Source organism: Tinamus guttatus, unplaced genomic scaffold (assembly GCF_059628265.1).
Source record: "Tinamus guttatus ecotype Peru unplaced genomic scaffold, ASM5962826v1 Tinamus_guttatus_pri_ptg000081l, whole genome shotgun sequence".
NCBI classification, from domain to species: domain Eukaryota; kingdom Metazoa; phylum Chordata; class Aves; order Tinamiformes; family Tinamidae; genus Tinamus; species Tinamus guttatus.
This window is the reverse complement of record NW_028288615.1, coordinates 691,717-708,707: the sequence shown is the minus strand read 5'-3', so window position 1 is coordinate 708,707 and position 16,991 is coordinate 691,717. Positions and strand designations below refer to the sequence as shown.

Below are 16,991 nucleotides of genomic sequence, written 5' to 3'. Positions count from 1 at the left end.
CAAGATAGGTTGTATAGTAGAAAGAATGAGGACAAATGCCAACCTGATGTTTCTTTTATCTTAAGAACAAAGTGTCTGACTATAGCACACCCCTCCTGCTATCCTGTCTATATCTTGGCCTTTGTACAGCCACATGATCTCCTCCCACTTGCCCCACTAGTGTAATCTGAAAAGGGGAGGGAAAAAAAAAACAAAACACCAAGAAACGAATGGAGCATGTAGATGTATTGGCCTGCAAGGGTTAATTCTCCTTTGTTCTTAGGGGCTCAAGAGAGAGAAAGGACAGGAGGAAGCTATTGCTATAGATGACTTTCTTTTCATGGCAAGGTTTACTGACACCTTCTTTAAAATACAACCAACATAAGCATTTTAAAGTGTGGCTATTGACATTTTATTTTTTAAAAAGGCAAAAAAAAGAATACATTATTTTAGGTGACTGTTAATGTGTACAAAGTTATGCATTTGAAGGAATTCATGCATTGAAGAAACAGGATTTGAAAGAGTTTCTCTAAGGCAGTGCCATGGGACCCACAGATTCTTTCACAGCCAATACTGCTCATTTCAAATATAGCTGTAATAGCATGGCTTTGGGAGAGCCAGGAATCCTCCAACATCACAATACTGTACAGAAGCCAGTACAGGAGGTGCCTGAACACCCAGTACCTCCATTGAAATTTTGTGATAGAAGGGCTGTGATTATCAAGGTAGAAACCTGGATGCTCCAAGTGCACAATGCCATAATCTACAGCTATCTCAGTAAAATCTAACAGCATCTCAAAGCTGTCAGAGAATAGGCAGCTCCCACAAATCTTTTAATTAACTCATCCCAACCTTGATATTGAGTAACAGCTTTTAAGGAGTAATAGTTATGTATCTATATATATATTTAAAAAAAACCACAACAACAAAAAACTGCTGTGAAACTTACACAAACACACACAATTTTAGCGACACCATGTTTTCAGTGGAACGTGGCTAGTAGCTGCTTGCAGTTTATATACAAAGCTGATTGATTAGAAAGGCTGCTACAGGGATCCAAGCTTTCTTACTGGGTTAACCCCTGGCTAAACCAAGGATTTGTTATGTGTTATCTTCTGTGATGTGACAACATTAAAAACTGTGATTAAAACATCAGGGTGCAGTGGTTTGTAAACATTTTGTCTTAATATTAAGTTAAAATCCAGTGCATTCTCACTCTTTGCTCTGACATTATGGATCAACCAACTGATATGACCTTCTGGGAGTTCCTGGGAGGCAGGAAAAGTTGGGCCAATTACAAATCTTTTAGACAAATTTACTCTTTGTAGCAAGTCATTGATTTTAGAGCTACTCCAAACTTGGATGTGATGCATCATGGAAACACAAACTGATTTTTGTTTTCCTCCAGGATGCAGGAGCAATTTACATTTTGTCCCACTCTGGAGATAGGAGCACAGACTTGGCGGGAAGCAATTTGGCCAAGCTCACAGGCTAGGCCAGCAACATAGACTAGGAGAGCTGCAGATGCTGAATGCCCCGGCTGCACTGGACAGCAATGCCCATCTCTGCTCGGACTCCTACAGTCCTTTATCCCCTTTTATTAGAGAAAGATTGCTTTATATTTTTGCGTTTGGGGAACAGCTCACAGGAAAGATATCTAAAGCAAATGCATCAGGGATGTACAAAGAAACTAGACTAGCATATTTCAAAATAGGTTGGGGGGGAAGGGGAGAACAAAAAACTCTTCCTGTTGTTCTTGAAGCTCTCCTTGACTCCTTTCTCCTCATTGCTGACTGCAGTCCTGAGTAATATATGTCTACCAGACCTGGGTGGCAGGTTTCTCAGACCCTTTCCTTGTGCTTCACGTTAGCCAACTTGACTGTTTCCTGCTCAGAGGCAGGTGGAGAAGGCTCATCATGACATCCAATCATCAGCTGATAGACCATCACTCCTGCAATTGCCCCAAGGAAGGGAGCAACAATTGGGACCCACCACCACTGCTTACCAGTCCTGGAAAGCAAAGGAAAAAATGCATGAGATGAGAACTGCAGCTTAGGTATTAAGATACTTGTGTCTGGAGCTGTAACAACCTAAGATCTGGTCGTCTCCAAACATCATCATTAACCTGCAGAAGACAACAGCCCCTGAGTAACCACAGTAAGGTCAAAGACAGACATTGCCATCTTTGCAAGTTCAAGTGACAAGCTACTTCCAGACCGTCTCTTAAAAGGGATGGAAGAAAAGTTATTGTGGTACTCAAGTTAGACATCTTCACTTTCCTTCCACTTCCTGCAGCAGAGCATGCTTTGACAGCAGGCAGCCTGTATTGCTCACGGTTCTCCTGACAATTTACAGCAGAAACAAAATCCAAGTCTAAGGATCTGCATTCACTATCACTCAAGGTCTATTATAGACAATTTCAAAGAGCTCATCTTGAATGTGAAACAGAACATCTCACAGATCCTCCTAGGTTCTGATCCGCCCTGCTTCTATAATTTCTTAAGTAGACAGAGAAGTCAGTGTCTTAACAATTTTTATAAAATTTAAAGATACCTCACGGGTACTAAGACTCTTCAGCATGACAGAAACTTCATCTGCTTGAACTAGTTATTTCACCATCACCACACCCTCTTTGGCCACAAGTTTTTTTTTTTTGTTGCTGGTTTTCTTCTATTTATTTATTTTTAATTATCAAAGACTTACCAGAACACTTCAGTGCCCCAGCCAGCAATGGCAGTGAAGAGACGAGGCCCAAAGTCCCTGGCAGGGTTGACAGCATAGCCAGAATTGAAGCCCATTGAGGTTCCAATAACAAGGACAACAAAGCCAACTGTGAAAGCTTCCAGACCTGTCGGGACTGGGTTGTTGAAGGGATCCACAATAGCCAAGACACAAACAATCAAGGAAGCAGTGCCAATGAACTGGGAAGAAATGAGAAGTCGGAAAAACACACCAATCCAAATTAATCTTTTAAGCAAGTTACTTATCACCTCTAATGTTTAGAACTCACTGTGTGTTTAGAACTCACCCTTTGGAGCAAGAGAGGAATACTAAGTGAACCCATGACATTATTACATCCCAATAAACTAAGCCTCCACTAGGGAACAGGAAAGCGGAAAACGCTTCTGGCAGCCAACAGGCCGGATCAAGCTCTTGCTTTCCCCCCACGCCACAGAGGGGCAATGAATGGCCATTTCAATGGACAGAATGCTGAAGACATCTTCCTGCTACAGCAAGGCAGCTGCTGCTGGCTTTGGAGTTGGTGACAACTTCAGAGGGGAGATGGCCTCCCTCTGAAGGTGATCACCCCACACCCACTTGACTCTTGGCCTTTGCAGCCAAAGCAGTACAGTGGCAGTGAGGGAGAGTCATCCTTTCCTTACACTGTGAGGAAGCCACTTCCCTCAGTGGTTGAGACCTCTGGTTTATCCCTTGTCAAGTCAGACAGTTTCTGCCTTGCCAGGAGACCAAGGTAACTAAAAGAGACATAATGAGGTTTTGCCTTGCCCTTTTCTTCCTTTTGAAGGATAAAATTCCTTTGGGGAAAGGGGTAAGAGAATTGAGAGAAATCACAAACCACTGGAAGAAAACCCTAGAGCAGCAGCTCAAGCTCATTCATGCAAGAGCCCCCAAAGGAAGTGCCCCCAAATGTCCCAGAAACAAAGTCCAGACTGTCAGACTTGGATAATCTAGGCATCCAAGGCTGAGCCAGCCCTGCTGTGCAGGCATCCTTGCACCATTTACAATATCACTTCTTCAGCACTTGCATCCTAGGTGGGGCTTGCTAAGAAGTACTATTTCAGAGGGGAGGTAAAAAAAGTACAAGGTTGTCTGATAGCATGAGGGAAGGCATTTCTGCCAAGAACAAAGTGGTGTCTTTCCACTGATGACCTTACAGGTGTGATCTAATATACCCCTCTTTAGTCCTCTTAGTTTAAGTGTCCTTTTTGGACTTGTTTCTCCCTCCTGGCTACTGAGAGACTCAAGTCAGCTCTAGAAGTCTTCTCTTGAATTAATTCTTGGTCCTAACCAAAGCAGAGGCCCAAAATCACCACAAAATATTCCTCTTCAGTTGCTGTCATTCTCTCAGCACTCTCTTACCTGGTCAAAGAATCCATTCACAGTGTTCAGATGCTCAGATGGGTAGGTGGCAAAGATACCAGCAGTACCATTTGGTCCAGTTACATACAGCTGGTTTTTCCCAAAAGCCCAGATAGCATCTAGATGTCAGGAGAGAGGAGGAAAGAGAAGAAAGAAAGGTCACTCATTTGGCATCATACATCAACGAGGCACTTTCCTGTGAGACAACTAGAACATAGGTCCCATAGAGCTATGAATATTGAGGTAGAATCCCCTAAGCATTCTGTTCCTACACACTGCAAAATCAGTAAGTTATAGAGGAAGACTCAACGTGTGGTCCACCATAACACTTCAACAGCCTAGCTCAGATTCAGATGGTCAAAGGTCATGATCCTAATTTTTCTTATTGGCCAGGCACCAGCAAAGAGCTAGAGCCCACCTAAAAGCAAATACTAACCAGAGTCTTAATTCCCACCAGGTGGGAGTGCTTGTGGAGTTGCAGGAGTCAAACACCCTGATACTGTTATGATCTGGTCTACAACATTGGTTAGGTTTAACACCCATTAAGTCATGAACTTAAACAGTAAGAGCTGATTGCTTTGACTTGCTTATGTTTCAGGGTTACATAACCACAGCTTTTTCTGATTATTAGCAGTACTAAACATTTTTCTTAATATCTAAGAATGTTTAGTTGTTGTCATCGAATATTGCTCTGTGATTAGGAACACCATGTAAAAAGAACAGAGGTATGAGGAACTGGATTTCTGGGATATCTTCCAAGACACTACCAATACCCTGATAAGGGCAGACAAAACTGTCCTATTGTCTGGAAGGTAATATGAGATAGATGCAAAAGAGGTCTACTGTCAAACTTAAAAAAAAAAACTCTATAACCATGCACAAGTACACAAGCACTAGAAAAGTTTCATCAGCATTTCTGCAATATCTGTTCTCAACCAGATAGTAGCTACTAGCAGGATGATTCAGTGGTTGATCTTACAGTGGTTGCTGCTTAAAAGATAAAGACTTGCATGCATTGACTGTGATGCTTGGCCTTCAGATTGATTTGAGGAATCTTGAACCCATTATCACCATGAGAATGAAGCTCTGCTGGCTCTCCCGCTCTGCAAGGAAATGCTTCTCTGATATAGGAAGGAGTGTCCCTAAAGACTGCAATGAAGAGCCACAACACACATGCAATTCTTGTACTTACCATGGTACAGCCCAAAGACAATGCCAGCTCCCAGAAAAGCCCCCAGTGTTTGGGCCAGCGCATAGACTGGTAGCTTGATCCAGGGCTCCCGGGCCAAGAAGCACATGGCAAAAGTGACAGCTGGGTTCAAGTGTCCACCTGCAAAAAAGATTTGTTCGTACATTTTAAACAGGCAGAATCTGAGTCTCATAAATGAGCCAAGGAGCATTGGTTTTCAACATAGAAAAGTCGGGCCTATGTAACAATTCTCACACTTTAAATTCATCCCATGCAGAGTTGCCACATACCTGACACCTGTCCTGCGATCAAAATGCCGAGTGTCACTGCAAAGCCAAAGGCCAGGTTAACAGTCAGGAAGCCTCCATGAGACCCTTTGCTGAGCATGGTCTGTGCAACAGAACCACAGCCAAACAGCTAGGAAAAAAGAAGAATAGATTGAAGTTACCCTCTGTGTTTCCTGTCAGGGCCAGTTACTCACCAGTGCCCAAAACTGCTCTGCTTACATCTGTGCACACCACCCAGCCCAATGACAGATATGCCACAGTACCAAATTACAAGATTTACATTACATCTTATGCTAGAAGCCATATCTTCTGTACTTTAGGGAAAAAATGCTACAGAAATGGTGAAATTCTGCATTTTTGACTCTACCAGTTTCTTCTCATCTACGAAATCCTCTAGGGTCTATCATTTTTGTCTTTGTTCCTTCCCTTTGGACACCTCCGTTCCCTCATCAAGCCTCTTCAGCAAGTAGCATATGTACTGACCACCACTGAAAATTCCTCTTCTTGGCTCCATCTTCACTTTGTTCCTTCATCTTTTCCATACCCAATCTCTCAGGTCTTTCCTAGCCAACCCATGACACTTTCACACCTCCAACCTTTAGTCCAAGTACCTAGGATTACTTTCAAGAAGGAGAGGGTATATATGGCAACTTCATCTCCTGACTTACTCTCATGCTTCAGAAAGAACCAAAATTAGGGCCAAGACTGAAAGCAAGATAAGCTCAGAGTTCACAGCCATTTCTACATAGAGAAGGCTAAGGATTTTGGCTAAACATCTAGTTTTGCAAGGGCTCAAGGTAGCTGAGAAGAATCTTGACTCAGCTAGACTGTTCTCTGGACCTAGCCACACATTTACAGTGTGACTGTTCAGATAAGGGATCTGGGTATGTCAATTAAAAAAAAAAAAAAAAAGAGGCAACAACACTGACGGGGGATAACTTTGCTAAAGCCATATCTTTATTTCCAGAAATAAGAAGGCCATATTTAGCCTGCCATGGATGCAGACTACTTCTCAGGCAGCCCAGGTTGACAGAGGGATTGGGGCAGCTTCCTTGGGCTGAGGTAGTGACAGGGATCTGAGCCCCAAAATTCACCACCTGCTATGGGTGCTCTGATCACAGTCCACAGCACTCCAAACCAGCTGTATTTCTTCTACAGGGGAAAAAAAATAAGTATGAATGAGGCAGCACTATACAACTGGTCTGTCTCCTCAATATTAACATGGCACACATGCCAGCAGAGAGAAAAAAAAAAAAAGGGCACAGAAGTAGTCCTTTTTTTTCTACTCACACCTATGGGATATATGTTTACATTTTCCACTAACTACCTGAATCAATTCTCAGTTTACACCTGAGATTTCACCATCAGATACCAAAAGCATCCTTGAATCAAACAGGGCCTCAAAGATTACAGCTTTGTCCTGGCTTGCTCCCAGTGGCCAGTGAAGCTGAGCTCAAGGCTTGCCTTATTGCTTCCTGCTTTTTTAATCCCCACCACCCCAGGATAACCCAATTTCCATGGACTAGGAGAATCCACTCGCAGTGGATAAGTCACCAAATGGGCACCAAATGGGAGATGACATTGGCTCTCTTCACTCCTCTCACATGCCTGTTGAGCAATGCACAATTCTTATTGGGGCAAAGCCAAAACACAGCCAGTGCACCCCCTTGATGAATTACTAATAAAGCAAACACTGCCTGGCCTGCTGGGAAAGGAGTGGTCAGGTAGGCCGCATACTGACTCATGAAATGGACACTCTGTACACAGGCACCTTGTGACAAGAGGCCAGGTCCACAACACAGGGCCTCATTTGGATTAAAAAATGCAAACTAAGAACCTGTAGAACTTGTTAGTGAACAAGAGGGGACATCCAGCGCTGTTCTCACTGGGTGCATTTAAAACAGCCCCTCCAGTACCTGTGTCCTGAGAGCTACCAGATCAGGAAACCTAACCCAGAGCTGCCCAAATGAGAACCCACGGCAGGGAAGACTCTTACGCAAAGGTAGAGAAGACAAACATTGCCTGCTTTGAAGCACAGAGTCATAATTCCTAGCTATGTCTAAACCAAGGGAAGCCTAATTCCTCTTGAGAAAGTAAATACTGGATAATGCCCAGGGTGACATCTTTTCCTTTCCTGACCATAGCTGAGACCCCTCATGCTTTAGACAGAAGTTTGGATGGTGTATCTGGCTGTGGTATTCTGTGCTGAGGCCACACAGCCTGTTGGCATGACCAGACAGGGGACAGCCACACAAAAGGCTGCTTTGGAAATTTGAGTTTGGCAACATTAGTTCCAGGTTCTTCCTATTGAAATAAGTATTTGTATTATTCACTCAAAAGAACTGGCAGTTCTGCAAGAGAATGGTGGTTGGCTCATTAGCCACATGTTTTTTTAGTTGCAGAACCCACAGAGTAAAGTCTTCCCCCTGTTTATCCACAGGAGACTTCCCTTAAGCTGGAGGAATTCCAGTGTTGCACTTCCCCCAAAGCTATTCCCTATCCTCCTTTCCCCCATTCTACACCAGGTAATTGTTCTCTAGCTTTTCCTCACAATAATCTATGGGCCATGGAAAAACACCTGAGAGCTACTCCACAGGAGCATAACAAATATTTATCAGATGAGCCTTAAGCGCTATTCAGATTAATTCAGCATAGCGCTGGAAAATCTGACCCTCAGCAGATAAAAAGTAAGGAGATATTTAGGGACAAGTTTGAACTTTGATATGCGTGTGTGCAGTTCCACCCTGTGCCAGCAGAGTCCATTAAGCATGCACACAGTCTCATACACTGTATCCATCCATGGCATTTGACCTTTAAGAATCAGTTCAAATCACACTCTCCAAAGCTTTTGTGGCATGTGATTTGACACTACACCCTCTAAAATAGAGGCCCAGTTCTCCAATCAATGTTAGTAGGCAGAGCTAAACTGCAGTGTGCTTCTACAGGCCAGCCAGGCAGAGGAATAACCTCGACATAGCAGATTGCACCAAGCAGTTGTGGTGTATGGAAATAAACAGTTATAGTGTTTGTATTTAAAAACAATAGAAGTGACTGCTATCATCATGCATATGCAAAATGCACGTTTGCATGGAGGATTCATTTTGCCTAGTTTTAGGCATATGAATTATATGAAAATTCTGAATAGGTCATCTTGGATTCCCTTCATAGTCAACAGAGAAAAATAGCAGCAACAGGAAGAGAAGCCATTCTCCAAGATGGGCATCTAGGTCAAGTCAAATGGCTCAGTGAGGAGTCTCACTTTTCTCCACTGATACAGAGAACACTCAAGGTGACTGACACTGGCTGCCCTCTAAGGTTGGAAAGAGTTTATCTCTTGGCTCTATAGGTTCTCCCCACCTCCTCCTCCTTTTGCTACAATCTTTTGAGACCACTGCACTCCCTTACAGACACCTACATCTGGACCATGTACCATAAGCATGTACTGTCATTTGCTCTGCCACAATACTCAAGGGAACAAACTTTCAACCTAAGTTTATATCCTCCTATGGCTGATTTAATTATGACTCACTTTTCTGAGTCCTTGCTCTTCCACGTGCTCACGTTTTGCTATGGCAGTGGCTACTACAATTTTTAATCACAGTCCTCGCTCCACTCACTGCATTTTCCATCAGTTCCTTTTCCCAGACCACACTAGACAGTAGGGACCCAGTATCCATTTTTGAAATGATTTTCTCTTTTCCATACAAAAATAATTCGTAGTTTATTTAAAAAGCATGCATCTTTCAAGTCTATGTAATTAATGTGAAAAATCCCCAGTCAACATCGCACCACTGCCTTGAGGAGACAGCTGCTCACTCACAATAGAGAAAACTTCTCCAGCTCTTGATTTTATAGACCTACCTCCAACACATTATATTTTATATCTCAAATAGAAACCCAGGACAAACAGTCACATGGCAGCATATACATCAGTCACATGTTATACTAGGCCTACTCAACAACTTTAAAAACAGTTTTAAAGCACTAATAAAGTGATTGCAACAGACCATCATTGTGATGTGTTAAAAGTTACTCTAAGAATTGAGGTGATTGCAGTGCACCTATTAACCAGGTTAATAGAAACCTGCTCCCTAATTTCATCGTACGGATTTGAGCTCATCCTAACTTACCCTGTGGACAGGGAGGGTTCTCAATCCTCTCCCCGCTCCATGATCTAATTCAACTCCTTGCATGGCAGAAAACTAATATGGGAGAAAAGCCCCACAACCCACCCACCATTTTCAGCAGGATTAGCAGGTTGAACTGGCTCAGTCAAGGGGTGGGAAAAAAAATCAAAGAGGGAACAGCCAGATGCAGCAGCAGAACAGAGAAAGGTAGGCAGTTGTTAGGCATTACTTCATACTCAGGGAAAATTACGCTCCATGTCTCCACCAGGGGTTGGGAGATCGAACATCTGGCTTTGTCACCCAAGGTGGTTACAACCTGTCCCCTTGGCTCCCAGGAGAGAATGTGAGACTAGAGACAAAGTTCAGGTTAATGAAGGCTGGTAGGAAAGGACTTTGGAGGTGGGAGGAAAGAAAACACTGAAAAGAGATAATGAAGAGGCTACATGAGTTCATAAAATACTTTGAGAAAAGCAGCTCTGCACATAAGCCCTGGGGAACAGTAAGTCCCAGCACTTTGCCACACAGCAGCCAGGTTTACTCTCTCACTTCTCTTCTTTGTTGAGGCTTTTTCACATCTTCAGGTACAAAAGGCCTGGATGCATTTATTGTTGAACCTCAGACAGACAGATCTCTAACCCAAGGTGGAAAAGTTCTGCCAACATAACCTCAGAGGAATACTATTACCTGAGTGACAATTTCATCCAGCAAATACCAGGGATTAGGCAAGGAGCCCTCTGTAAATCTACCCTAAGCACATCAGTGAATGGAAAGGCTGTTCAGACCTAGCTGCTGTTGGACCGGTTAGCAGGGGAGATGCCAAAAGGGAATTCTTGGGGGCTGGGGCAGACAAGGTGTGAGGGAAGTCTGAAGAAAGAAAACCCGACCTATTGACAAGAGATCTGAAGCATCAGACACACATCAAATGACTCGCTCTTCATAGCAGAAGAAAACCCAGGACTACCTACCATCACTTCAGAGAGGAAGACTGGGAAATAAAGGACAGAGGACTATAATTTTACAGTCGGTCCAAACCCTCCTGACTTGTTCCCTTCAACTCAAAGCAAGAAACCTTTCACAACACAAAATAATCCCCTAACATTCAAGGACCCTGGCTAAGCTCCCCCATGTCCTCTTACTGCCCTCCCCAGTGAGAGCCTATCTGGATAGATCCAATAATGAATCCATGCCAATTCCCATTTCTGTTCAAGCAGCACATACATTTCTTACTTCTACAACTGGCATGGCCAGGACACCTGCACTGGCTTCACAGAGCCAGGACAAGGAGCTCTGTCATTTTTGCCTTTCCTTAAAGTCTCTTAAATGGCCGTACGGGTAGACATTCACAGTTTACAGAGCAAGCAAGATGTGGCAGTCTGACTTCTCCTTCAGCACATGCAGAAACAGCCTTACGGGAAAAGGCAAGAAGATAGCCCACATGTTATGGCTCTTTCTGCACAGACAGCCTGTCTCAGAGCCAGGTCGTGCTGCAGGACTTGAGAGATAAGCAGGGTGAAGGCAGGCTGTGCTGTGCGTATGTCGCATGCCGTGGTAGCACAGAACTGGGCAGGCAAACAACATGGGAAACTCCAGCAACAGCCAGCAGAGGAGCTGGAACATTAGGGAAAGAGTTCAGTGCTTTAGTCACTAAAACAAGACCAATAATTCTCTGCTAATTCATAAAAAAGGGAGAGAATAAATAATAATAATAATAATAATAATAATAATAATAATAATAGCAGCTGAAGCTGCTCAAGTCAACAGGATTAATTCTCCAAGAGACCTAGACCCATTGTGGAGCTTTGGGCAGAGTTGGATATGGTGAGGATATTACTTTTGCACAAACTCTTGGTGCCTGACCTGTCTAGTAGAGAGGAGACATCTCCCCTCTCCTGTATGGTGACAAGGAGGGACGCTCCTGCCTGGAGTTTATGAACCACTTCAAACTCCTCTGGTGGAAGGTGCTAGCAAGGTTCTCCAACTCCATTCCCTGCTCCAGCACAGGCTTCGCAGCAGGGATCAGTGGAGCTCAACACATTTTCTATAGAAAGATTTTCAGCTCCTGTTAAGTCCTAGCAAAACATTAACAAAGCAAAAAGCCACATTCTCCAAGTGTTTCAAGTTCAGTTTGCCAGGAGAAGAAGAGAAGAAAAAAAAAACGCTAAAGAAAGCAAACAACAGTTACAGAAACTGCCATGCCACATCATATGGCAGTACGATAAGCAGAAACTTTACGCTTTGTGGCGCTAGAACTTAAGCAAGGCTCCTTTCAATTTCATCATCCCAGCCTCTTTGTCATTTTGGTTTCTGTGGTCTACAGTACACTTAAAACTAAGAAGTTCCCACCTAGCCACAAAGCCAAGAATGCCCCAACAGAGGAAAAAAAAATAAACTGAATCATTATGCTATTTGTTTTTCATTTTTGTTGTATTGGTCCTGCTTGGAAGTCTGTTGTAACCACATATTGCTTCTTCCACAAATATAAGAACTGAATAGAGCCAGCTCTGGCATTTCAAGCCAGAAGACCAAGACAACACATGAAGCCTTTAAGGAAGGTGCATAGTCTTGCTGCTGGAAGAATCACTTTAGTGAGTTGCTACAGTAATAGCACAAACAGCAAGTGACTTGGAAAATGCCTTCAGTGTTTGCATTGCTTAACTGTTGTCAGTAAGTGGTTCTTCCAACTTAGCTATAAATTTCAAGGCTAATGTACCACTTGGAAAGGACATTTTGAATGTGGAAATGGTCATAGTCAAAGGAAGTGTAAAATCAGTTACTACTGCTATAACAGAGATCCAGTCTAACTACTGTCCTCAGTGTGGCATGAGGTGCTGTACAAATCGAGAGCAGTGTGCAAGCTGAGAATATCTTTGTACTATACAGGGCTTGGCTGCCTTATTTGGGTTATTTTTTTTAAAAAAAAGGACACACCATACCCTAGTGGTATGGGGTGTGTGCATATTTTTTACATGCAAAGAGGCTCTCTGGCCTTTCATAACTCCAAAATGATTTTACTGCCTGAGAAACAGAAGAGTTCGAGAGCTATGATCATTACGCAAGCAAAGTTGTGGGGGGAAGGGGGAAGAGACTTCTAATGAGCAGACCCTGAAGCTGTGCCAACATCCTCAGTGGGACAAGTTTTACATTACACAGTGCCATTTCAAGCTGCACATTTTAAATAAACAGTCTCACTCCCTTCAGGCTCAGGAACTTGACTTCAGCACAGACCACACCAAACCCTAAATCCAGTCCTCGTATTCTGCTCTACAGCAGCAATATCTGCTCTAGAGCTCTTCCCATTCAGTCAAAACAGACACCTCAGTCTCCCGTGAAGACATCTTCATGGTCTCCATGGCACCCATAGGTATTTTATTGTCTGAAGCCCATAACAGAGGTCTACTGGACTCAAATGCAGCTAAAGGCATTTGCAACCAGCTCAGGAGACATGGGCTTGTGCAGGATGCAAATGGTCAATTTTCCTTCAGGCAGAAATATCTCCAAATACCTCAGGATATCTCTGCCTTGGGATTCTCCAGTTCAAGCTACTACCTGGGGCACTAGGGAAGGAAGGTAGTAGTGGTAGGAAAAGAAAACACAAACAAAAACCCACCACACACTTCAGTTTTAAGTTCTTTTTGTTCCAGGCACATAATGTAATGAAAAGACTCAGATGAATCCAAGGCAGACTTTCAAAAAAAGGCATAATAAAAATTAGAAAGTGTCACTTCATTGAAACAAGAATAGCTCAGATCAACTTTAAGGCAGAAGTGTGTTGAAACAATGCCCAGCAGAACAATTTTGTAGCTCCCTGTCCGAGAACTTGGATTCCTCTCTGTATATCCCAAATGTGTTCCCTGTCAGTGACCAGGGAGTGTTCATCTTGTCTGGGACTTCCCCATTTCTCCTTCAATCCCACCCAGTCTTACCCTCCATGAGTACACCAGCCCTCCAGCCACTCCAGAAGTTTGGGAGCCATAGGAGATCCCAGGTCAATTCTGGAAGACCATTGAGACAGAGTTGAGAGCATTGCTAGAAACAGCTATTTCTGTGCTACTCTCCGTACAAAACCTTCTTTGTAGCTCCGACTTCTCCTACTCTCGCTTTTGCAAAATAACCAGGCTAGAAGGCACTTGCTACCCCTCTCATTTTGGACTGTAGACACAATTTTGAATCAAGTCTTCCCCAGCACCCTGAGCAGCTCCCGGTTTCTCTCTTCTTGGGAGAGGCAAAGCTGTAGGGACAAGTAATCTCTGTTGTACCAAATGATGCAATTAGAAGGAAGAATCACAATTTTTGAATCACAAGCCCTACTGAGATCTCCAAGGCTAAAGGCATGCCTGGTTTCTCCAGTGCATTAGCTTGGATAGCAAAAGAGGCTATTCCTTCTTAGAAGACATACATACTTTACTTCTATCCAAAGCCTACCTGTAACAACATGAATAATTCAAAGATAGCAACTTTTTATCTCTGAATCAGTTTCCCCATAGCTCCTACCCACCTTAACACCAAATAATACCAAGAAATGAACAGGACCACCACAGGTGTTTCTGGAGATAAAGCCATTGCATTGTGACAAATGCTTTCTTTTAGGACCGGTACTGTTTTATGGGGACTTAGGGTCCCCTGTTCTTCCACAGGATACTCAATAACCCTCCTTCCTCCAGAAGTAACCAGCTTCTTGTTTTTGAGAGCACAAACAGTGCCTCTGTTCTGCACTTTCTCCAGGAGCACAGCAAGTTTCCTCAAGCTTTCCTCCACTTTCAGCTCTTCCGTCTACCACTACTTTCCCCAAACAATGTTGGAATCAGCTAAAACCACAGTCACTGAAGCCTTTAGCATTGCTCTTGATTTAAAAAAAAAAACTTCAAGCAAACTTTCAGAGAGTTGTGTGCAAACACCAACTTATTTCTCATGCAATATCAGCATGCCAGACTTCGCAGTCATCACTTGCAGCATGTTGTGCAGTCTTACATTTTCAAATGCATATGCCAAAAGCTAGATGGGCCTAGTTTTGCTACCCTGCTATTTTCTTCTCATGTCCCCACCACCTCAAGCATTCTGGTTGTTCACTCCTGCAAGCCAGGACCACTCAAATACAGCTTAAGTCACTTGTACAGATACTGATACAGGGGACACCCTAATATATTCCTTACATTCCACACCTTCAGGTCCTGAGCACTAAAACAGAAGCATTTTATTGCCATTCATCGCTTTAAAGCATATGAAGTCACAGCTCAGAACAGCCACATGGGTGGCAGGCACAAGTTTGTGATCAGCTGCCAGCATGGGCTGGTGTGGTGCACTGCAGCCCAGCCGATAAGAACAGGCAGCAAAGGAATTTCTATCAGCAGTTTGAACCCAGCATCTTCTTCGAAAGACTCACTTGGAAAACAAAGTGAAGTGGGAGAAAAGCATTTGCTGCCCAGGTACTACTGCTGGGGGTATTCTAGTGCTGAAGAAGTGTTCTAGGAAGTTTTGCGTGCTCTCTAGCAACACTTGTTGCTTATGCAGAAGCCGCTTTACTCCCACTACTTTAGGGGACACACTGGAGGCCCTAGACACCTGCAAAGCACCCCCCTCAACAGCAAACCTAGCACTCACCCTTTGGCAAGTCCCATTAACCCTCTCCTGCAACTAAGGGGACCTCTGCCTCCCTACACACCATGCAGCAGATTGCACCAGAGCTGGGCTCACCCCAGCACACACTCCAGCATCAGTTCCCCCTCCTTTACCAGGGCAAGTTACTCCACACACAGCAGAGGATGAGCTCCCCAAGACCCCAAACTTACCACCAGAATCAGTGTCCCCAGGCACTCAGCCAGCGCTTGCCGCACAAGCTTGTTCCTGATTCTCAGGTGCTCCTCAATGGTGGCCAGAGCATCCTTTTGCCTCCCCATTGCAGCAAAGTGGCCTCTCAAGCTAGACCAGGGAGAAGAAGCAGCTGGCAAAGACACAGCAGGAGCTCTCCCCCAGTACAGCTGCCTTTGCTTATAAGTCCTGCTATGTCTGACACACCTCCTGGGTAACCACTCCCCCACCACCCGTGCCTCAAACCCGGCTGCTTTTTATTTTTCCCCTTCCTCTGCAGCCCAGGACAGAGTGGGCATTTTTTTTTTTTTCTTTGCCTTGGTTGTTCACACAGGTAAGCGAGAGATTCAGGAGGCTGAAAGGAAGGGAGCTCCCTGAGAGGAGTGAAAAAGCAAGGCAAACATGTCTCTGCTGAACTTGGGCTGTTTTTATCTAGCTAAAGCACGTGGTTGAGTCTGTCCCGCTCCAGCCTTGCCTGAGGTCCAAAGAGTGAAATGAATATGCTGGTGTGTATTTTACCCACTTTGCACTGTCAGAGCTACTTTCAGCTTTTTCTCCCAAGTTCATTTTAGGATGGCAAGGAGATTATCACCCTTGTACTGATTCAGAGGCTATAGCTTCTTTTTCAACAAAACAGCGGGGCAGGAGGGTTCGATCCTCCTCACCTGAACTGTGGGCTGAAGCCAAGTCAAGTCCTGACTCCAGTTATCACCCCAGTTAAAACTGATCTCATGAAGCAAGACTCTTCTCAGGTCAAAGTCCTGGATCAAAACACTGGACCTAGGTCCAACTGTTGTGTGTTATCATGATTTCTTTCTGCCTCCCAAGGCTTTGAGAGAGTCCTTGCAGTCCAATCCCTATGAAAACTGAAAGGAAATGCCATGAGAGATCCTTGCCCTGGAGGCAATCCCTCCTCATGACAAGGGGCACATGCATCATGTCTTGAACAACTTTTTGCGGCTATACTCTGAGCAAGAGCCCCGGAGTCATCATCCCTGGGACCACCAGCTTGACTTATTTCATGGTGTCTTGCAGGAACCAAACACTTTCACTCCCTTTCATCTGCAGGAAAGTCATATATTATCCTGAGCCAAATTTATGAGACTGCCTGAGTGAAAGCTGTCCCAGTTTGTAGCATCTCGGGTGAAAGGTACATGCCACTTTGGCATCTGGTTTCTATTAAGTGAGCAGTAAAAATTCCCTGTGCTCATCGGGACTTGATGCAGAACAGAATTTGAAAGGGACCCCTTTCCTGGATTTGTTTCCCTGCCTTCTCTGCAAAGCCACAGATTCCTGGCTTTTCCTCTTCCCCTCGTTTAACCATCAAGCTTCCTGCTAGAAAAGCAGAGCTTTTCAGCGCAGTGATGAATAGACCTTTATTCAGTACAGAAACTGCAGCCAGATTGGGTAGCAGAGCCTGAGCAACAGGGATGCAGTGAAGAAGGGAATAATGTTTAAGGAATCAAATGCAGGGACACATTTGAGCTCCAAATGTAATTGCAG

At 44.0% G+C, this 16,991-nt stretch overlaps 1 protein-coding gene across 1 annotated transcript; it reads right to left on the bottom strand.

Annotated features, from left to right (window-relative positions):
• Positions 1 to 367: 367 nt before the first annotated feature.
• AQP3 (aquaporin 3 (Gill blood group)) lies at positions 368 to 15,652 on the bottom strand. Its single transcript, XM_010211460.2, has 6 exons — positions 15,470 to 15,652; positions 5,560 to 5,686; positions 5,273 to 5,410; positions 4,081 to 4,199; positions 2,683 to 2,900; positions 368 to 1,989 (listed from the first exon to the last, which is right to left on the bottom strand). The coding sequence occupies exons 1-6, from the start codon at positions 15,575 to 15,577 to the stop codon at positions 1,821 to 1,823; spliced, it is 879 nt and encodes a 292-aa protein (XP_010209762.2). The 5' UTR covers positions 15,578 to 15,652; the 3' UTR covers positions 368 to 1,820.
• Between the last annotated feature and the right edge of the window lie 1,339 nt (positions 15,653 to 16,991).

Bases quoted from the DNA above. Each gene is read 5' to 3' on its own strand.
- AQP3 (XM_010211460.2), bottom strand. From the start codon at position 15,577: ATGGGGAGGCAAAAGGATGCTCTGGCCACCATTGAGGAGCACCTGAGA. The intron at 5,687-15,469 runs GTAAGTTTGGGG...CTTTTTTCCTAG, and splicing joins TGGGGACACTGATTCTGGTG to CTGTTTGGCTGTGGTTCTGT. The intron at 2,901-4,080 runs GTAAGAGAGTGC...ATTTCTTCCCAG, and splicing joins TGAATGGATTCTTTGACCAG to TTCATTGGCACTGCTTCCTT.